The 21915-nt window shown below is 49.8% G+C and overlaps 1 protein-coding gene and 1 non-coding gene across 2 annotated transcripts in view; one reads left to right on the forward strand and one right to left on the reverse strand.

Annotated features, from left to right (window-relative positions):
* Positions 1 to 452: 452 nt before the first annotated feature.
* TPST2 (tyrosylprotein sulfotransferase 2) overlaps positions 453 to 21915 on the reverse strand; it is a 49912-nt gene continuing 28449 nt past the window's right edge. The window contains exons 2-6 of the mRNA XM_033098249.1: positions 10890 to 11795; positions 7883 to 8081; positions 5171 to 5221; positions 2805 to 2853; positions 453 to 972 (exon numbers count right to left, since the gene is read on the reverse strand). Of these exons, the coding sequence (XP_032954140.1) occupies positions 2812 to 2853; positions 5171 to 5221; positions 7883 to 8081; positions 10890 to 11731 (1134 nt within the window). The 5' untranslated portion in view covers positions 11732 to 11795 and the 3' untranslated portion in view covers positions 453 to 972; positions 2805 to 2811. The remainder of the gene's footprint in view (positions 973 to 2804; positions 2854 to 5170; positions 5222 to 7882; positions 8082 to 10889; positions 11796 to 21915) is intronic.
* On the forward strand, positions 2125 to 2228 carry LOC117017908 (U6 spliceosomal RNA). The gene has a single exon (XR_004422141.1). It is a non-coding gene; the product is annotated as a U6 spliceosomal RNA (small nuclear RNA).

The following is a 21915-nucleotide window of genomic DNA, read 5'->3' on the forward strand; positions in this document are numbered from 1 at the left end:
AGGTAGTCATACATATGGTTGCCCCACGCCTCAGTGACTGCTGCCCCTCCAAAAAGTGCTGGACACGAAACTCAGGTGAGTTTTCCTGGGTGGCAATACTGCATACAGGTTGTCGCATGGATTTACTGGAACAATTAAGCACATTCGTAAGACTCCATGAGGAAAGAACAATTGGTAGCTCATGCTGGTCTCTCCTGGACTCTGCCCGATGTGCCTTTTTCCTGTGCCGATTTTAATCTGTACCCTTTCATTATAATAAACCATCACCATGAGTCCAACAGGTTTTCCGAGTTCTGTGAGTCCTTCTAGCAAGTCACTGAACCTGAGGGTGGCCTTGGGGACCCCTGACACAGGAGTTCAGCTATGCCTTGAATGGACCTATTCTCCAGCCTTTGTTTACCATCAATCCATCTGACAAAATTCAATATGGAAACACAAAATCTATTCACTCTGTAAAGTGAGGCACAGAAAAATGAGTTCCTGTTCACTTTATTCAAATAATATTATTTTTCCTCTGGGAAATGGAGTAGAACCAAGGAGGAGTCAAAGAAAGCCTCATATATTAAATTCTTAAATAGATTCTTTGAATTCAAAAGGAAGGGTCAATAGGAGAGGCACAGGTGTGGGCCCTTGTCCCAGCGAACAAAGCCACCAAGGCAGTCCTGCAAAAGAAGGAGGGTGGCAAATCCATTTCATAAAAAAAAGTTCTAGAGGGGAAAAATATAAAATACCTAAGTTTCAAAAGCCAGACTACTTCCACACTCTTCGTTCTCTAACCCGTGAGGGTCCAAAAATAAGAGTGTTTCAAGGAAAGTGTTCAAAGATTCAGGCTTTGCAAACATATGCAAATACATTCCTCATTAGCAGTTCTCTTTTGGCGATTAATGGCAAGCAATGTGCTTGGATTAGTAGTCCGATTTCCACTCAAACGCAGCTTCTTCTCTTCTTGGCAACAGAGCCACTTGCAGAGACCTGAAAGTCAGGGAGAAAAACACATTAGGCCCAGAGAAACAATTCTGAAATAGACCTTTTATATTTATACGTGTGATCGCAGCATGTACGGGCTTCATGCATTCACAGAAGGTGTGAGGTTATCTATGTGCATCCCAGATGGCCGGAGAGAATTTAAACTACGTTTTTTTGGGTTCTTCTCACATCTCCACCTGTACCCACCTGACCTCAAAGATACACTTTTCTTACTTGTGAAGAGCAAATGACAATGATTGCAGGATAAATGCCAGTGAATGTTTGGAGTCAAGGGAAGAGTTAGCATTTCTTCAAGGCCAATCCTATACCAGGAATCAGCTAAAGCACCCTGTATACATTATCTCGTTTAAACAGTAAAGCAAAGACTATATCTAGCTTTGGTCAGCAAAAATGTTTGGGATTCAACAAATGAACCTGCAGATAGAGAGCAAGGCGAATAGAGTAAGGGAGAAACACACAAAAAAACATTTTTCCACGTGAGGGTTATTTTCTCTGGAATTAAACAGAACTCCAGGATCTTAGTACAACTCAAGATGGGAACCCTTCTTAGACAGGGGCTAAAGGCCTCCAGCCTTGCAGGTTGGTGCAAAGTGGATTTCAAGAAAAACGAAACAAAAAATATGCTGATTATTTCAAAGCAAGATAAGGAGACTGAAAATAGAGTCTTGGCTAGCAGCTCTGTTTCTATCTAAAAGACTAGGGAAAATACCCATGCAAGTTGGTTCTTTCTGTGAGGCCCATTTCCCTGAGCCTGATCAGAGAGGCTGGGGCCACAGGAAGTGAGTCCACTCCCTGGAGCCTTAACTCCAGTGCCCGGGGCCACATCGATGGCCCAGCACTACCACCCAGGCAGGCCATTTCACCTCATCTCCACGCCACCCATGGCAATGGACTCTGATGAATCCCCATCCTCCAGATGTGGAAAACGGAGGCTGCAATGAGTCAAACCTGAAGCGGGTTCTCAAATCTTTGATTTCCCAAATTCAGAACCCGTTTCCCTTACCCTCCTAGCAAAACATATGGATGGATAAATATGCACTTAAAATTCTTCATTAAAAGACTCTGGGGGAGATGATTTTGGGAGGGACTTCTGCCATTTGGTGGCTCTGTGGCTTTAGGTAAGTCAAAGCCCTTCTTGTGCTTGATTGGGAAGCACATATACTAAAATTGGAACAATACAGAGATAAGCACAGCCCCTGATCAAGGATGACACGCAAATTCATGAAGCGTTCCATAATTTATTTAAAAAAAATTAAAAAATAAAAGGCAACTCTGGGGGAAAAAAACAGCCGTTCTCTGGGCTTTGGTTTTCTCCTCCGTAAAATGGGACAATCATGTCACCTGCCTCCCAGGGATGCTGAGGGTTAAATGTGTAACCCAGGAGGAGCAATTGGCCCAATGCCATGGGGCTTATTCTTAGACCAGAACTATTCATGGCTATTATTAGAACATTAATTGCTTTGGGCCAAACCTGATGCTGTTTATAGAAGCTGGACTGGCAGATAGCATTCTGTGCAAAAATGGTTCTAGACTCCCCCATCACACTGGTCCGCGGTGCCCCCGCCCTAATGGCAGAGAAACCTTTTTCTGGTTGGCTCGGCATTAATCCCTGCCCCCACCCCTGTCTAGAGCTAGGAGACTATGCCTTGATTCTATTCATAGCTCCCTAGCCTGTCGCTGTGGAAACTCCCAGAGGGCGGGGTCAGCCCACCTTGGTGGACACTCCTCCCCAGGGAGGCTCTGGAAAGACACGCGTTGGAAAAGCGGCTCCTAGGCTCAGCAGTGCCCGGAGCCCCCAGTGAAGTGCGCAGGCCTACCTGGAAATCACGAGCTTCCTAAGTGGGAGGAGGTGCTGTTCTGGTTCACCTGGCGGAAGACAACATATAGAGGAAGGGGTCATGGCCAACTCGGGGTGCCAGGGTCTCACTGCCCTGAGGTTCACCCCTTAGCACTGTGCACATGCGCGTGTACACACACACACACAACTCACTCATTCATCAAATATTTACTGCACACCTACTATGTGCCAGGTGCTGGAGATACGTGAACAGGACAGACCCAGTCCTGTTCTCATGCAGCTTACATTCTAACAGAGAGAGAGACTGTTAAACAAACGCATAGGCAAGATAATGTCAACTCCGGGCAATATGGACCGCTACGAGTGACTCTTCTCAGGGCCAGTTCATGTCGGGTGGTTAGGGAAGGCCGCAACAAGGGGATGACATTTAAGCTGCAGTGCAAAGGAAAACAAACATCTGATCTTTGTCCTGGATTCCTGGAACACAGCTCCTAAAATCCTTGGAATCTCCAAGCATCTTCTGTATACTAATGAGATGACTGGTGGCTGGGGCTGGCCGCCAGACAGACCAAGGCATGATGAAAAGGCTGGACATTTCGGGCCCATACATTGCGATGTGTGAGCTGCTTTGTTTTGCTGGCTTGAGATTTTTCCATCCTTTGGGTTTCACGATTACCATTTTGGGTGGCTCTGTAGTATTCTGTAAAATGTATGTGCCTCCATTTACTTAACTGGTGCCCTGAGATTGTTTCCAATTTTTGCAAAATCCTGAGTGAAGTCATATGCACAGTGGCAGGCAGCGGAGGGGATGAGGGCGGACAGCAGGGGAGTGACGCAATGTGCAGGGCAGCTCTCCTGAGGGTGGGCGTGCTCGCGATAACAGCACATGCCATTCCTTCAAATTTTGTTCCTTATAAAGCAAAAACTAGCCCCAGGCCAGCTGGATGTCTTGAACATACCCTACACTGCAGAGGACTGTAAACTGGTCCAACTCTTTTGCGAAACAATTTTAGCCTTTGTAGCTCAAGAGTCTTAAAAAAGATCTGGACCCTTCCACCCCCTGATTCGACTCCTGAAACATGTATGCTAAGGGAATGATTCAACAGAAGGCGCCCGCCACCCCTCGCCCCACCAAAGACAGGCAAAATTAGGGTGACGGGCCCATGACATCGTTTGGGATATTTCCAAACACAGGCAACGAACTTAGGACAACAGTTAAGTAATTGGTGGCACAGTAAAATAACGCATTCCAGAGAACACTGGGGAGCCATCGAAAATGGCAAGAGTGAAACCCACAAGACGGAAAAATATTCAGAACGCAAAACAAAGCAGCTCATACACTGGAATCGCCCTGTATGCAAAACTGCAAATTTGGGTAGGCAAGAAAAGGCAATATGCAAAAATGAAAAAAAGAGTTTCGGATTGTGGCTGGTCCCCTCACCCCCACTTCTGTGTGATGTTCTTGCTACATCATCTTTTTGGTTAAAACAGATAATAAAGTAGTACTGACTTTTAAAAAAAAAGTATATATATATATACACACACACACACACACACACACATATATATACACACACACATATATATAGTACTGACTGATTCCAGCAACATTTTTTCACAGTGGCAAGAGATGAGTCTCTGGTTCCCACAAAGGAAGCATGGACTTCTCCCCCAAAAAACAGAGCTGTGCACAAAAGCTGTGTTCCCTGGGCAATCAGACTGCACAAATTTGATAATTAAAGTGGGGACAGGCACAGGGTGGTGGCCCACCCTTTATTTGCCGAATTACATAAAACACATAGAAATGGAAACTGCTGATTTTTAACGCCCCCACTTCCCTTAAAAGGGAGCCCTTTAACAGCACAAGGAGTACGGCTGTCGTGTTGATCAAGGGGCGCTTCTTCTTGACGTGATCCATGGATGGCCTCCCAGGGACAAGGGACATAGCCGGGATGTGTGAGCGGCACAGCCGTGGGGCTGTGTACGGGGATCCGGGAACACAGTTTGTCTACATTTGCACATAACCACATCACGTGACCTTCCCGTTACTCACTTTTTGGTAGACGGAAAATTTTGCCCTGGGTCATATTTGAGAACTGCTGCTTTAAATAAAACGGATTTTGACATGCAAGACAGAAAGCTCCCACCCAAGTCCCTCTAACTGCATTCAAGCAAAGTGAAGGAAAGGGCTCAGGCAGAGGGGCTGCTGAGACCTGGCCCCAGCTGGCTCCGACACTAAGAGAGCCTCAATCCTGACCCCCACCACACACCCATTTTCTGATAGGGAAACTATCACCTATACTAGAGAAGTGAAGGGTCCAAGGGCATACGGCAAGCTGGCGGTACAGATAAATAGTATTCGGAATTCCCCTTGGGGTTTCTAACCTGAAAATATCCTTTCAGATTGGCTGGTGTTTTATAGTCCCCTTTCAAGACCTAGGAAAAATAAAAGAAATATCACTACCATGGAAGAAATATCACTACCATCAAAAAATAAAATTTAGTCCATTACCTCCACATCCACCCACCCGTCCACCCATCCACCGGTCCATCCATCCATCCAACAAGTATTTATCGAGCGCCTCTTCGTCCAGGCCTCGTTCTAAGCTCTGGGGGTACAACATTAACCAGACAACTGGAATCTCTGTTCTCCTGGAGATTCCATTCTAGAGGGGAAGCCAGACGACCCACAAGCAATAATAAGCCCAAATAAACAAGAACAGATCCCACCCCGGGGAATGCTACAAAGAAAGTCAAACAGAGGGATGTGGCCAGGCGTGAGCGGGGGCTTCTTTCGAGTGGGGGTCAGAAAGGGCCTCTTGGAACAGGTGACCTTTGAGCTGAGAGGTCAACGACAAGGAAAGCTAGCCAGGCTAAGCTCTGAAGGAAAAGCAGTCCAGGCAGAGGACACAGCCAGGGCAAAGGCCTGAGGTGGGGAACAGAAAACTCCAGGCCTTTCCACTATCTCGTGATACAGAAGGCACCGTATAGACCAGTGCTGTCCCATAGAACATAATGTGAACCAACTATGTACTTTAAAATTTTCTAGTAGCCACATTAAAAAAAAAGTGAATCAGGGAAAATTAATTCTAGTAATACCTTCTGTTTAACCTGATACCCCTAAAATATTAATATAACATGTAATTATATAAAAATGATTGAGAAATTGTACCTACTTTTTTTGTTTTTTGGTACTAGGACTTCAAAATCCAGTGAGTATTTTTCTCTAAGAGCACCTCTCAATTTGGACTAGTCACATTTCACGAGTCGCATTTCAATGGCCACACAAAGTTAGTGGCTAGTGGCTACAACGGACAGTGCAGGTATAGACAATTTCCTTAACATGGGGGTCCTTTCAATCACCGAGTTTACTGTACCCCAGGATCCATTACAGGAACAGAGTGTCTACAGAGTGTCTATATGAACACACACACACACACACACACATACACAGCTTTCAGAGGGGACTTATCTTAGTAGTAATAGCAAAACCACTGTGAAGACTAAACAAGTGACAAATGTCTGGCACTTGCCAAGACTTGTGGAACCCCCAGGGAAGATACCTCTATGGAAGAAAGCTAGAGACAGCTTTCATTTTAAACACACAACGGCGGTCCAAAGAGCTGATCTCAACCATCAATGCTCATCAGAATTTTTTCTACAACACACAAGGTCAAGGCTTTACTCCAGGGGCTTCTCACCCATATTCTGGGGCAAGCCAGGGCCATCTGCCTTGTAAAGGCAGAGGAGTTGCTGCTGGGCCCCTGGCTGAGAACGTGGGGGAAACGAGAGCCCTGCCTAGGGGTGCTGCGGTCCTCATCCTGGCCCCACTGCTGCTTCTGAGAAGCACGTGGGAGCTGGAGTTCAAGATCATTTCAAGATTTCTTCTTCTTTTTAATCCAGTTCGTTGACTTTTTATTGTGAAATATAACACATATACAGAAAAGCATATAAAACACATAAGTGCAGTTTAAAGAATAACGATTGTTAAAGAGTAATAAAAATCAATGGATATTTATAATAAAAATAATGAAAATAAACTGCATCCAGGTTGCAAGCGTCCACACGGTTGTTGTGGTCTGGGGATCGACACTGGACCTCTGAGGCTTTCCAGAAATGCGAGTTTGCAAAATCGAGTGACCTCACCGGGAAGAGGAAGTAATGAGACCCACAGAGGGGCTTACAACTCAATCACAAGGGCAGCGCCCCCAAAGCTCAGCGTTTATAAATTCTGTGAAAAAGAGAGCTTACACATTGTCAAGAGAGGTGTGAAAGGCTTGTTAGCACCAAATGGAGTCTTTCTCCTCGAGTCAACCGAAGGACGAAAGGAGACTTGAGAGTCGAATGACTTTCTTTCTCTCTTTGTGATTCAACTGCTTACTTTCTAATATCAGCACATGATTAAAATGCTGAGCTTACCTGAAATGAAGACTCTGGGTCCTACTGATCTAAGAACTAGGGGGGCTCTCCCTTGGGCCTGGGTCCCCTTTTCAAATATTTTCACTAACTTAGTGCCGCTAAGGAATTCAGAACACAGCACCCCAAATCAGCTAGAAGCTGTGAAAGCAACATGTAAATAAGATTATGAACCTGTGAACTCTTCTTTTACCCAGAATTAGCCTACTTTTATGCTTTCAAAAAATATTGTCAAAGTTGATTCTCTTGACCTTAAGAAAAACTTAAAACTTAAAAAGAAAACTGCCCATAACTCATATTTGTCTGAGAAATCAACATTAAATCTTATGGGGGCAAAAGTTTATTTATACCCAGTCTCAACATAGACTTGAAGTGCTTTCTAAACAACCAAACAGCCAGACAAATGGGAGGCAGGGGGAGAGAAGGGTAAATAAGAGCATAAATAAAACGGTATTAGTGCACCAATGGGCCTGCTGTTAGATGCTGTATAGAGACGGTTGGCTTTGCGCTTCCTGGTGGCCCAAGCAAAAATGGAAATACAAGCAGTCATATGATTCACCAGGTCCATAAGATAGAAACAAAACAGCACTTAGGATTCAAGAGACTGTTTTCTCAGCTAGCGGGAGCTTGCACCCCTGTCACCGCCCAAGAGCGCAGCTCCACGTGTGCACGTGCACTCACCCGGTGTGTGTTGTTGATAACGATGGGGTCGGGGTTGCCGTAGTTGGGTGGGTTTGCATAGGGGTCATAGCCGAGCCGAGCCAGCATGGGGGCAATCTGGGCCATGTCCCTCACCACGTCCCCAGGGATGTGACCGGTCCACTTGGAGAGCGCTTCTAGGTTCACAGGCTTGATGACCTGGTCTGTGGATCGCTCGATCCTGGGGAGAGAGGACAAGCTGGGCGGGGCCTCCGCAGACCCAGATGGTGCCTGGGTGGGGTCCCTGCTCATTCACTCTGGGGCAGCAGGAACAGCTGGGGGGACCTGACCCCCAGTCAGCTCTGCCCCCATCAACTGTGAGACTGGGGGAGTCACTTGGCCTCATCATACCACCTCTGTACAATGGGGATAAGAGTATGTGCTGGGAAGTCAGAAGGAAAGTACTAGGCAGTGCACACCGCTGATGCTTCAATTCTGCTTCTCTGATGTCTCTGACTTTTTAGAAATAACTTGTTATTTATGTGACTAAGGTGGATATTTTGCTCTACAGGGACTCAGTGTTGGCATTCTGGAGCACATCCTTTCAATCCTTTTTCTATGCTTTAAATAGTAGAGTGGCTAAGAGCAGACTCAGGAGCCAGACTGTCCAGGTTCAAATGCCAGCTGTACTGACACTCGCTGTGTGGCCTTGGGAGAGTTACTATACCTCTCTGAGCCTCAGTTTCCTTCTCTATAAAGGGAAATAATGATAGTATCTACCTCACTGGGCTGTTTGGGGAGTAAATTTTAATAATAGAAAAGTATATGGTACATCGTAAGATCTCAGTAAGTATTAGCTTTCTCTCTCTTTCCCTCTCCCTCTCTCTCACTCACACACAGAAAATCTATGGTTTTGTCAGCAGTTTCTAAAACACAAATTATATGCTATATGCATTAGTAACTTTTTTTTCCTACTCAACACCTCATTCTTTTTTCCAGCTGTGTAGCATTCCTCCGTAGCTTATTTTTCCATTCCCCTAAAGATGGACAATTAGGTTGTTTTCCAACTTTTTGCTGTTACAGTGGAACAACCTCATCTTATACGGGCTTCCTTACTCTCCCCTATAACAGGCTTACCCAGCCATCTGAATCAGGAAGATCCTTTCAGTGATGGTTCAGGGGCCCTGCAGGATGGCGGGTGGGGAATTGCTGGGATGGAGGGTCTATTTCTAGATGCTCCCATCCCAACTAAGAGATAACTTGGAGAAGAAGAACAGAAACAAAAAAAAGGTAGCAAAAGGGAGACAGGACCGGGAGTGAGAACTGGGGAGGGTGAAAGGGTGTGGATCGTGGGAAGAGCGTGGATTTAGAGTCTGCAGACCTGGATTTAAATCTCAACTCTAGCCAATATGTCAAAAATCTCAAATATGTACTTGGCCTTTGCCACAACCCTTGTATTTCCAGGACTTTATGGGACAGAAATAACGTAAGACACATCCCCGAACATGAATGTGAGCAATGCTTGATGTGAGTCAATAAAACTAGAAATAACCAACGTGTTCAAAAACAGGGAGTACTAAATAGAATATGTAATAGAATATTAAATAGAATCTGTGGAGTGGGTTATTACTCGGCCATCCAAAATGACATCACAGAGACGAGCTGGGGGGTCACAGGCAAGTGGTCCCAAATACAAAGTGAAAAGAAGGTTCCAGAGGAACATGTTCAGTAGGGCTCTGATTTTGTCAATATACACCCCAACTGGGGATCAGCAGGCCATATATCAAAATCTGGATCGTGGGATTCTAGGTTGTTTTCCTTTCTTGTTTTGTGCATTTTCCCAATTCCCTACAATATAGATGTGTTCCTTTGGTAATCTGATGTCTTCTCATGAGAATTTATAAAACGGCAGCTCCACCACCAACCAGCTAGGGTAGGCAACATGTGGGCACGCCACTGCCACGGGGAGGGCTGCTGTAAGCCCCCGGCTCCACTCAGGAGCTGTGGGGGATGGAGCCTGGCAGGGAGCAGCCATGAAAGAAACAGGGAGGCATGTCCTGGAAAGGACCATCCTTTCACGGGACTCTCTGGGATGCTCCAGCCGGATCAGGATGGAGACGTGGAGATGGCACACTTCGATTCTACACTGTTCGAGTGCTCTGTGTCTCAGGAGACGGATGGCCTCCTGAAAGGAAGAAGGCAGAAAACAAGGGACAGAAGGAGGGTGGGAGGACGGATCCGGACACAGAGAGTTTGCGAGCACGTGCTCTGGAGTCTAACATCCCTGGGCTCAAATCCCCGGCACCACACTTTGCTAGCTGTGTGGCCTTAGACCAGTAACTGCTCTCTGAGATTCAGTTTCTTCATCTGTAAAATGGGGATAAGTTCCTACAATGTCTTCAGGTTGCTGTGGGGGTTAAAGGAATAATGTTCGTTGGGGGCTTCACTCAGCACTTGCCACATAGCAGGTGCTCATTAAATGGTAGTGACGGTGAGGATGATGGGTACCCCACTAAAAGCAGTATCCACACTAACAACCCTAGTTGAGGCTCACAGGTATCTATCTATAAGCTAGATAGACAGATGAGGAAATGGAGGCACAGAGGTTAAGTCACTTGCTCAAGGTCACACAGCGGGGAAGTGGCAGAGGTGGGATTCGAATCCAGACAGACTGGTTGGTTCCAGAATCTGTGTTCTTAACCTTTACCCACAACCCTCTGACTGCAAAGCACGTTTGAAGCTTGTCAATTCTGCCAGCAAAGAGAAGACTGTCCTACTGTTTTTTAAGATCCTGAAGCCGAGCCTCTCAGAGGTACAGTGACTCGCTCAATGCCACAGAGCTACCGGTTGGGAGATCCGGTTCAAGGCTCCGCCCCTAACCATTCCCCTCCCAGATCTTCTCCATTACAACAGAGGCAGCGGAGGCTCAGAGAGGCATAGTGACTGGCCCAAGGCCACAGAGCTTGGACAGGTGGCGCCCGTCTTCCCACTGACTGCCTCTGACTCCAGGACTAGGGGTCCGGGTGGAGCGTCGGGGGGCTCCACTCACTTGGACAGGGAAACGCCGCCCGGCTTGCCAATGAGGTCCTCGTGATGCAGGACTGCATCGCTCCAGGCAATGCCCAGGAAGTCGAGGATGAGCTTGAGGGAGCGTCTGGGGTGCAACACCAGCTGCTCGTAGTACACGGGCAGGCATTTGTCCTTGCCCACCTCCATGCACTGGGCGTACATCACCTCGATGGCCTTGTTCCACTTGGTGAGGCAGTCGCGGTAGCTGCTGAGGTCGAAGCCCGCGATGGTGACCTTGCGCGTGATCATGGAGTGCACCGAGGCTCGGCCGTCCCGCACCATCAGCAGGAACTTGGAGTTGGGGAACAGGCGCGACAAGTAGACGGAGGACTTGAGTGTGAAGGGGTCCTTGTTGCAGAGCACTCGGGCCGGCTCCCCGTGCTTGGCGATCACCTCCAGGATGAAGGCCTGCATGGCGGCGTCCAGCACCTCATCTGTCACGCCCGCCTCGTCCAGCCGCAGCTTCTCGCGGCCGGACTTGGACCAGGCCTGGCGCATGGCCAGCACGCGGGGGATGATGCGGGTCTCCTCGCCGCAGCGCACCTCCGGGTGCGCGTCCAGCATGGCGCGCATCAGCGTGGTGCCGCTGCGGGGCACGCCGCCCACGAAGATGAGCGGCATGGCCTTGCCGTAGCGGTACTCCACGTGGTCCGTGCCCATCATCACCAGGTCCTCCTGCTCTGGCCGCATGGCCCGCCGGGGGCTCCGCGGGCCTTCCAGCAGCGCCCGGCACTCCAGCACCTGCTGCCCCAGCTGGACTGCCAGCACCAGGACCAAGGCGCAGCCAGCTGCCAGCAGCGCCCTCCTCACCGACAGGCGCATGCTGGGCCTGGGGTGGGGGGCCTGCTTCAGCGACAGGTCAGTGGGAGGCCCGTGGAGCTCACATCTGGGGAGACAAAGGGGGATACACGTGGTGAGGGAGGCCTGTGAGCGGCGGGCCCTTTACCACACCGACCTCAATGACAGGGAATGGGAGGATGGGGACAGTCGGCAGAGCACAGCGCTCACCAAGCGGTGCACCTCACTCACGAGATCCTCCAGCCACCCTAGGGGGGTGCTGTCATCCCCCCAAAGGATGCTGGAGCCTGACCGCCTGGGTTCAAATCCCTTGCCCCCGTTTCCTAGCTGTGGGACCTTGCCCTGTTCCTTAACCACTCTATGCCTCAGTTTCCTCATCTGATCAATAGAAAGGGTAGGAATTATTTTTACACTGACTATCAAAATGTGGAAAACAATAATGCACTAGAACATCGGATGCCAACAGCACATCATTTCACAAGGAAAGGGTTTTTGCCTGTTTTGTTCATGGCTGTCTCCCCAGTGTCTGGCACCTAGTAGGTGCTCAATAAATATTTATGCAATGAGTCTTGGTGGAATGCGCAGCGCCTGGCACAGAGTGCCATGAAACAATCGGTGAAGAGAGAGGAAGAAACTGAGGCACAGAAAGGTTGCTCGCAGGAACCCAGGGTCCAAGGTTCGGACCTAGGCCAGCTGGCTCCGGCATCTACTCTGAATGATCACACTGCACGTGCAGGAGATGCTTTTCAGAAGAAGGTGCAGACTATTCTGGTCTGGGCTTCTTCTAGAATCCTCATCCATACATTCCATCTTCATTCACCAAATACTCATGAAACATGAAAAGGTGCCAGGCACTGTGCTCAGGGCTGGGGACACGAGGTAGCCAGGCCTCTGGTCTCAAGGAGCTTATGTCCTAGGGGGGTGCCAATGGTCCATGTGACGGCCAGATCGTGGTTAACAACCTGCAAAGAAATGAGCTGGACACTGTGAGAGGGACCAAGTAGGGGGTGGAGGAGGGAGGTCAGGTTGGGACGGCCTCTCAGAGGAGGTGACATCCAAGCCAAGACCTAGATAGAAACTGGCCATGTGAAGATGGGGGAGAAGGGTGCTCCAGGCAGAGGGAACAGAGAGTGCAAAGACCCCAAGATGGGAGAGGGTGTGGGGTGTTCAAGAACCTGAGAGGAGGCTGCTGGAACTAGAGGGAAGGAAAAGGGTACACGGGGGACCAGCTGCCGGCAGGAGGACAGGGGAAGGAAATAGACTGACTCTAAGGGCAGACCCTGCAGGAGAGAAAGTAGAGGTGGGAAGGTCAGTCTGGAAACTCTTGCTGGTGTCCTGGGGAGACTCAGGGACACTGGGACTGTGGGGGTGACATGGGAATGGGGGGGTGACTTAGGACAAGACTTGTGACCCCGAGCCTCGGCTTCTCACCCCTCCCAGGCATTGCTAATAAAGATCCAACTTCAATAGCCATTTTTTAGGGGGGCTTCTTTGAGAAGTAGGGCCCACCCAGCCCAGCCACTCCCCCTTCTCAGGACACCTCGAATAACAGATCTGTTCTCCCCAGTTTGCCCTGAAGGCCATTCACGTTTACAACCAATGCCCAATAAAGAAGATGCAGACTCAGATACTGGATGGACACTCAGGCAACCTCTGACCACCCCAGCCCTCTGCCTCTGCTCTACTTCTCAGACTTCGTTTCCTCTCTCATCTCATTCCAGATTGAAAGTAAGGGCTTGAGGTCTCTGGGCCTTCAGGAAGTCAGGCAGGCCTGGGTTCGAATCCCAACTCTGCCACTTCCCGTGTGGCTGTGTAGCCTGGGCAAGACTTCACTTATCTGAGCCTCATCTGCAAAATGGGTTTAAGAGTGCGAACATCGAAGGTTAATCATGAATGTTAAACAACCCCCTTAAGAACTTAAGAATGCATCCAGGGTGTAGGGTACATTCGAAAGGACATTAGTGGTTTCTACCACAATTATTGGTTATTTATTTATTCTAACATTTAACGAGTATCTACTGTGTGTCAGGAGTTGGGCTATGGCGCTAAGCCCCCCAAGTCCGCATACACCATGGACGCACACCTGGGAGGGGTTGAAGGCTTCCTGCTGGAGGCAGCCCTTGTGCTGAGTTCTTTACAGTGGACAGGTGAAGTTTTGAACGGCCAAGAAGAGGACAGAGAGAAGGGTGTTCCTTGCAAAGGGAACAGCCAGTGCAAAGGCTAGGCGATAACCCATATGGCAGGAGCTGCCAGCGGCCTGGGGACGGGTGAAGGATCTGGAGTGAATAGGGACACAGAACTCCTCTTTGTGCATGAGGTTCAGCCCAAACCATCCAAGGACCTGGTGTGCAGCCGGACCAACCCTCCCATAAAGGCCTGGGCTGCCTGGGGCCCTCAGTCCACAGCAAGTGGGAATATAAACACCAAGCCAAGGCAACACACAGTCTTGGGCCTGGGGTCAAAACTACTGAGAAGCCCTGGCATTTCCTGGGCATGTGTCTTTGGGAGAGTCACTTCCTCCATCTAAGCCACAGTTTCCTCAGCTGCAAAGAGAGCTGGGTGCACTGACCTCAAAAGCCGTGGGGAGGGTTCTAGAAACAGCTGGCAAAGATGAGTCTCCTCCTGGGGTCACTGAGCAGTGGAAAACAGCAGGAGACCCTCTCCCCAGAAACTCGCTGCAGACAATGTTGGGGGTTCACAGGTACCCTGAATTCAGGATGTGGGATGGGGAACTCTAATTCCAGGGCTACTTTCAGAGGGGAAGGAGTCTGGGCAGGACACTCAGCCACTCCGAAATCTCCCCAAGGGCGGGCCCCCTCTATTTCATCAGGTAGCTCACTGAAATTCTCCACTCTGTCCTGAGACAGAATTCTGCTGATGATTAGTATTTCAGGGTCGATGCCCCTGGTGGACTGTCAATCACACTTTAGTTTGAATTAGCACAATCACTCTTTCTTCCTGACACTTAGTGGGGAGAGAGAGAATGGAGCTTTAGGGGGAACAGATGGCGACGGAGGAACGCAGAGAAACAGAGAAAAGGGGGTAAGATGGGGAAGTTCTTTCCCGAAAGGAAAGGTATAGTACGCACGTCACTGTGTGCATGGCTGCGTGTGTATACAGTAGCCCCCGCCCTTATCCATGGGAGATACATTCTAAGACCTGCCCCCCCAGTGGATGCCTGAAACTGCGGATAGTACCAAACCCTATGTATACTATGTTTTTTTCCTACACATACATAGCTATGATAAAAGTTTAAACAACTTTTGCACTTTGGGTCCATTACTAAGTAAAATACGGGTTACAAGAACACAAGTATTGTGATACCGTGATGGCTGGTCTGATAACCTGGCGGGTTACTAAGGGACTAACAGGTGGGGAGCACATACAGGGTGGAGGTGCCAGACGAAGGGATGGCTCACGTCCCAAGTGCGACAGGGAGAGATTTCATCATCCTAGTCAAAACGGCGCACAATTTAACACTTGTGAATTGTTTCTTTCTGGAACTTTCTATTTAATATTTTCGGACCCCAGTTGACCACAGGTAACCGACACCGTGAAAAGTGAAACTGCGGATAGGAGGGGACTCTCAAGCTTGTTCGGGCTGGAAGTGATTTGGATACTCAAGGCCAGGGGGCAAGGCCTGGCAGAAGAGATAAGACAGAATAAGGAGCGTGTTATCAACTCACCAGTTTTGCTCAATACTGATCATTCAATTGGCAACGGCACTTTAAGAAAAAACACCTGAGTGTTGTGCTTCTGTATCTATTGAGCACATACTCTGCTAAAGCTTTTCCCATGCGTCCTGTAATGGTTTTCCTCTCCTACTTCTGGGGTAGGAATCCCTTACTCTAGCAGCTCAAAGATACGAAGCAACTTGTGCCATGTCTCACGGCCAGAGGGACCAGGCTGAGGCTGTTCACTGTCCTTGGACAGGCCCCAGCAAGAGGCCCATGTCTGCCACCAGAAGACAACAGCTCAGAGCAGGCAGGTCAGACAGGAGCAGAAGGCAGCAAAGACCTGGAGGGTAGTCTGAGAAGCAAAAGCAGGGCGACTTGGCAGAGAGAAAGCAGCTGGCAACCTATAAAGCAGAAGGCAGCTAGCTTCCTGGCCACCCTGAGCCAGGAACCCAGTGCAACTCCAGGAAGGGCCAGAGGGCCCAGCCCAGGAACCTGGGCCTGCCCTCCACCCCACCACCCCGCTGGACCCCGTCAAGGGACGTGTCCCCACATCCTGGCAGTGAGGAGGATGGGTAAGAACCTCAGACTTGGAGCCCTACAGCCCCAGGTTCAAATCCCGCCTCTGCCACTTGATGACCTGGACGAGGGACTTCACCATTCTGAAGCTTCTGCTTTTCCTCCCAAAATAAAAAGGGATGATAATAAGCTTTGCTCAGGGACCTATTAGGAGGTTCAGGGAACCTCTGGGGGAGCACACCGAAAGTACTAGCCCTGGTAAAATGGGATGCGGAGGGTCTGGATTTTGGCTTTGACTCTTCTCAAGGACGCTGGGTAAGACCCTGCCCACTGCAGGACTCAGCTTTCTCTATCCAATGACCAGGAGAACCAGCTTCCTAAGAGACGTGGACCAGCAGAAGCCTGGCCTCTCCCCGCTGCTGGGACCCAGCTTTGTCTAGCACCAGGTTTCTAACCGCGAGGACACTGCACTTGGGCGGTGGGGGTCCTCAGTTGCCCAGTGATGAGCAGGTGGCTGTGCCTCGGGCTGTCTCAGGAGGAGCTGGGCATCTGGGTCTTTGGGCTGCACTCACCTTCCCTGGGCATTCTGATCCCTGGGCTCCAGCCCTAGTGGCCACTTGCCCAGGCTGTCTACTGGCTGACTCCTGCAGAGCAGAGGACATGGGTGGGCGCTATGGAGAGGGGCTGGGCACACTCAGATGGACAGAGGCTCTCTGAGGGCACCCAACAGTGACATGGGGGAGAAGTACTCTGGGGGACAAGCTGCAGTGCAGGGGGAGACCATCTCAGCCCAAGATGTCACAGGTGGGGTCTGAATTCACCTGGTCCTGTAAGGAACGATCTGGCTCACTTCTCAGGCAGAGAGGCGTGAGCTGAGACTCTGAGCCAAGGCACAGCTGCCTCATCGAGCCCCTGCATCTCTGATGACCCATTTTACTGATGGGGCACTTGAGGCCCACGAGGGGAAATCATTTCACAGAATCACACGTTGAGTCTGAGACTCAACTTCCCTCCTCTCTGTCCCATTTCAAGAGGCGGAGTGGTTAAGAACAGTTCTGGAGTTGGACAACCCGCTGACTACATGGCCTGTCACTCCACTGAGCCTCAGTGTTCCCATTCTGTAAAAGGGGCTATTGGGAGGTTTCGACAAGATAATAGCAAGTACTCAAAAATCTCGGCTATTATTTTATTCGTACCGTGATGAAAATAAGCTAGGGGGAGGCTGTTACAGCATTTCCTGGTCCTCTCTCTCTTCCTACTCTGACTGCTCACTTCTATGCAGTTTTTTTAAAACCTTGAAAGACCAGCCCAATTAGTACATCTAAACCCAGATGGTGAAGGGTTCCCAGGTGTCACCACAGCAACCAGCTCCCTCCCTGCCCCACCTCCAAGCGACAGGATACACAGGCCTGGCACTTCTGGGACACTGATGGCCAGTGATGGGAGGCCTGCCTCCTGGACCAAGTAAGAACAATTAGGGACCAGGCACTGCCAGGGGCGAGATGGCTCCGGCCCAGCTGCCCTTGAGCAGCCCCTGAAATGCCAGAGAGCTCAGCCTTGCAGGGAGAAGGCACAGGGCTGTCAGAGCCTTCAGTCACTTCGAACTCCGAACTCCGTGTCCAAAGTGGGAGCACTAACCACTCATTTAAATACCTATGTATTTAAAATTTAAAGTAAAATGAAACAAAATGTAAAAGTCAGCTCCTCATTTGCACTGGCCACATTTCACGTGCCCGCTACTGAACAGTGCCTATCCAGAATGGGCTGGGCAAACGGTGGCCCAGGGGCCAGAGCTACCCCTGGGCCTGTTTTTCTGTCTGGCCGACCAGCTGAGAGTGGCTTTTACTTTTTTTTTTTAAAGGGAAAGAGGAGGAGGAAGAGGAGGGGGAGGGGAAGGAAGAAAGAGAAGCGGCAACAACAACACCCCTGCATGCTGCACAAAACCGGAAATGTTTCCTCTCTGGCCATTGATAGGAAACGTTTGCGGACTCCAGTCCCATCATTTGCACGAAGTTCTGTCGGGACAGCGCTGACTTAGAAGACGGATGAGAGGCATGGGGATGGGGGTCAAAGAGCCCCCCTTTTATTATAGGAGGAGCAGCCGCGTTTATTATGTCCCACGGTGTATTTAACACCAGGCCAAGGGCTTTCCATGCCCTGTGTCATTTTATCCTCACAACAGCCCCGCGGGGGGGGGCGGGGGGGGGGGGACAGCGGGGGCCCTGGTTCTCCAATGCACGGACTGATAAAGGTCAGGTGGGTGGGTGCCAGGCGAGCATGACTTTGCCAAAAAGCAAACACCAAATCAATCACAGCAACCAGCAAACAAAACAAACCACAGGTTTAAAAAAAAAAAAAAAAAAAAAAGACAAGAAGGAAACAGGCTCAAAATGCCACCAGGTGTGGTGTTCTGATGGTACGTGATAATATTTTACTCCGAAAAACATGCTTTCATGGTGCTGTCGTACTGTCTCTACATAAAATACTTTCTATGTAATATAAATACTTTCTATATAACATAAAATGACCAGTATTTTTAAAAATTATGTGTCAGGCACAGTAGGGGGGCAGACTGTTCCGGCTCAAATCCCGGCTCCACCAGCCACTGGCTGTGTGACTTTGGCAAGTCACTTACTGTCTCTGAGCCTCAGTTTCCTTACCTGTAAAAAGGGGATAACAATGCCTCACAGGAGGTGCACATGTGGCACCTGGGCCCTTGAAACCAGGGCCACTGTGGCCACTGTGAACCAGGAACTCGCCTCATAGAGGCACTGGGAGGTGTAAATAAGTTAGAACAGCGCCTGGCACACAGTGTGTGCTAGTTACATGTTGGCTTACATTTTCTAATTCCAGCCTCAGTAGAAACTTTTAAGATGCGGGTTTTTATCCCCACCTGATAGGTGAGGAGATCGAAGCTCTGAGAGTTGAAGTGTTGAGCAGAAGCCCCACAACTAGTAAGAGGAAAAGCCAGTTTCCAAATCTGGCTCTGTCCCCAAGATGACATGCTGTGCATTGCATCATGGCGGCTCATAAAATAGGGGCAGCAGGAGAGGACGGGAGGGGCTGTGCTAGCTCTTTCCATTGACCCATCGGCTGCCCTGAGTGAGCACTGGAAGGGAGAGGAGGGGGCAAAGGGGTGTCCAATCTTTGAGATCCCTTTAGACCCAGAATTCATTCATTCCACAACTGTTTACTGAGCACCTATTATGTGCCAGGCACTGATGAAGATGCAGGGACACACCAGGGGCAGCGCAGAGGCCCCGCCCTCATGGAGCTGACATTCTAGTGGGGTGCAAGGAAATCAGCATGTGAGACAGTAATTACACCTGTGACAGATACCTGGAAGGAAATGCCCCTGGTGGGAGGGGGAACCATGCCCTGGGGTGGGGGGCGTCATAGAAGGAGGTGATATTTACAATCAGACCACACTGATTGGGGTTCAAACGCATTTGAACTTTCTGAGCACTTCTCCAAGCTCAGCAGATCAAGAGGTTCCCAAGACAGGGGAGGGGGGCTGGAGCACACACTGCCAGGTAACGTGGCGGGTCACTGCACTTACAGAGTGGCCTTGGAGGGGTGCCCAGTGCCCATATTCCCGAGCTCAGCCATCAGCCCTTGAAGCCCTCCTCGTGGGAACCAGCTCCCAAACATTCCATCGCCATGGCTACCAACTACCCCTCTGGCCCCAACACTGTCCCTAGCCCCAACCCTCCCCGTGCTGAACTGGGGAGACCAAGTCTCTCTCTGGCAGGAGCTCTGGGGATCAGGGACCTCTGACCCACTGTGGCAGGGAACCAGCCAAGAAAAGCCTGCTAGATTCCATGGGGCAAGGGGAAGAGGAAAACAATTATTCCGAGGTTCTGTACACGGCTTGAGCACAGAGTGTGTGGAGTGGTTTAAGAGGGACGCAGAGAAGCAGGCTGGCACGCTGCCTCAAAAATGAGCTCGGGCTTATTGCGCACTATTGTGTGTGAGGTTCTGAGCTCAGGCACTCTGCACACATCACTGAATTTTCTCCTCTCACCCCCAGCTATTAACCCACTTCACCCTCCATTATCAACCATCCATTTACTGGGCTCAGAGAGGTGGGGTCACCTGCTCAAGGCCACACGCATGGTAAGCAGGGGAGCCAGGAGGAAAATTGGAGTCTTTCTCCCTCTCTCTCTCCATAGCCCATGCTCTTGGATCTAGGATCTCTCCTTCCGCACTTGCCTTGCATATTTTACCTAAAATGATCAAGGCAGCTCCCCCCCCCCACCCCATGCTGCCCCACCTCCCATTTGGCCCGTTAAGCACGGTTAGGCACAAGCTGGGGGTGGGAAATGATGAGACTGGGGGTCACATCTTGGCTCCCCCACTCAGAGTCTGGATGTCCTGAGTCAATCTGGGGTGGCTCTCTGAGTCTCAGTGTTCTTGTCTAAGAAATGGGAATAACATCTGGAGGAAAGAGTCATGGGGAACTCCGAAACTTCCATCAGGCCTGGCCTGAGGTCAACCTGTAAAAATGCCAGTACTGAATATTATGACAACTGTCATCACAGCACAGGGACCGAGACTGAAAGGGACACATAACCTGAGAAACAAGTGGCCTGGTGAGGTGGGTCGGCACACTACGTCTGTACCCGGCCAGCAAGCCAATGACTTTGGTTCTTTGGTCAGTGGTCTCGTGCAGGTACTCCACTCAGCCTTTGTAGCAGGAGCGCAGCCCTAGGCAACAGATGCGGGAAGGCGCCTGGCCGTGTTCCAGGAAAGAGTACTTACAAAATCAGGCGGTGAGCTAGCCTGCCAACCTCCTGGCTTGCAGGATGAAAAGACAGTATCCTCAGAACTTGGGCAAGCCCAAGAAAAGCAAATGCAGTGAGCGGTGGTGAAGCCAGTGTGTAGTTTGGTTCTGGGCCCCATCTCGGAAGGGCCAGTAGGACTCACAGCCAGTCTTTGGTGGGTGAAAGAAAAATAAAAAACTCGGGAAAGCAAATAGTTTAAAAAAAAAAACAAACAAGAAGCAACGCATGCACACAGAATCGTCTGGCATCAGGACTGCCATCAAGTAAAGACTTAAGGAAAGAGACTCGTACGCACCTGGCACTTTCCTGTACGGTTTGCCTCTAACAACCCTAGAAGGCAAGTACTATTATTAGCCCCATCTGACAGAAGGGGAAGCTGAGGCCCAGGGGAAGTGCTTGGTCCGAGGTCACACAGCTGGTATCGGGTTGAGTCTGAACTGGAACCTAGGTCCCCACTGCTAGAACCCAAGCTCTTTACCACCCTTCCCCCCAAACCTCCACCCTGTCCAGTACACAGATCGGAAAGCTATTTGTCCCACTCTGGGCCCTGGTCTCCAGGCTTCCTGCTTAGGAAAATGGGGCCCCCGCCTGGTAAACAATACAAACAGGAAAGGCCCAGAGTCACCTTCTGGAGGCCAGGGCTTCGTCTCTCTCTCTCTCTCTCTCTCTCTCTCTCTCTCTCTCTCTCTCACACACACACACACACACACACACACACACACGAGACCCGTCTCCATTCCTCTGCAGAGAAGCTGCCAGACATGGGAGAGTAAGCCCTGGAGTAGGAGTCTACACACCTGGCTTGAAATCCTGGTTCTGCTGACCACTACCGTGTTTCCCCGAAAATAAGACCGGGTCTTACATTACTTTTTGCTCCAAAAGACACATTAGGGCTTATGTTCAGGGGATGTCATCCTGAAAAATCATGCTAGGGCTTATTTTCCGGTTAGGTCTTACTTTCGGGAAAATGCAGTAGCAATACAGCCCTGGGGGGAGGAGGAGGGAAGAAAGGAAAGGAAGGTGTTACCTAACTTCTCTGTGCCTTGGTTTCCTCATCTGTGAAATGGGGATGCTAACAGCAGTAGTGAGGATTAAATAAATGAACTGATATACAGCACTCAGAACAGAGCTCTGTCACTTTCCCAATTTCTTCCCTTTAGCATGGTCTCAAACTCCCCAGTGCATCAGAATCTCCTGAAATCGTTAAAAGACACAGCCCTGGCTCCTGCCC

This window comes from Rhinolophus ferrumequinum, chromosome 25 (assembly GCF_004115265.2).
Source record: "Rhinolophus ferrumequinum isolate MPI-CBG mRhiFer1 chromosome 25, mRhiFer1_v1.p, whole genome shotgun sequence".
Classification (NCBI taxonomy): domain Eukaryota; kingdom Metazoa; phylum Chordata; class Mammalia; order Chiroptera; family Rhinolophidae; genus Rhinolophus; species Rhinolophus ferrumequinum.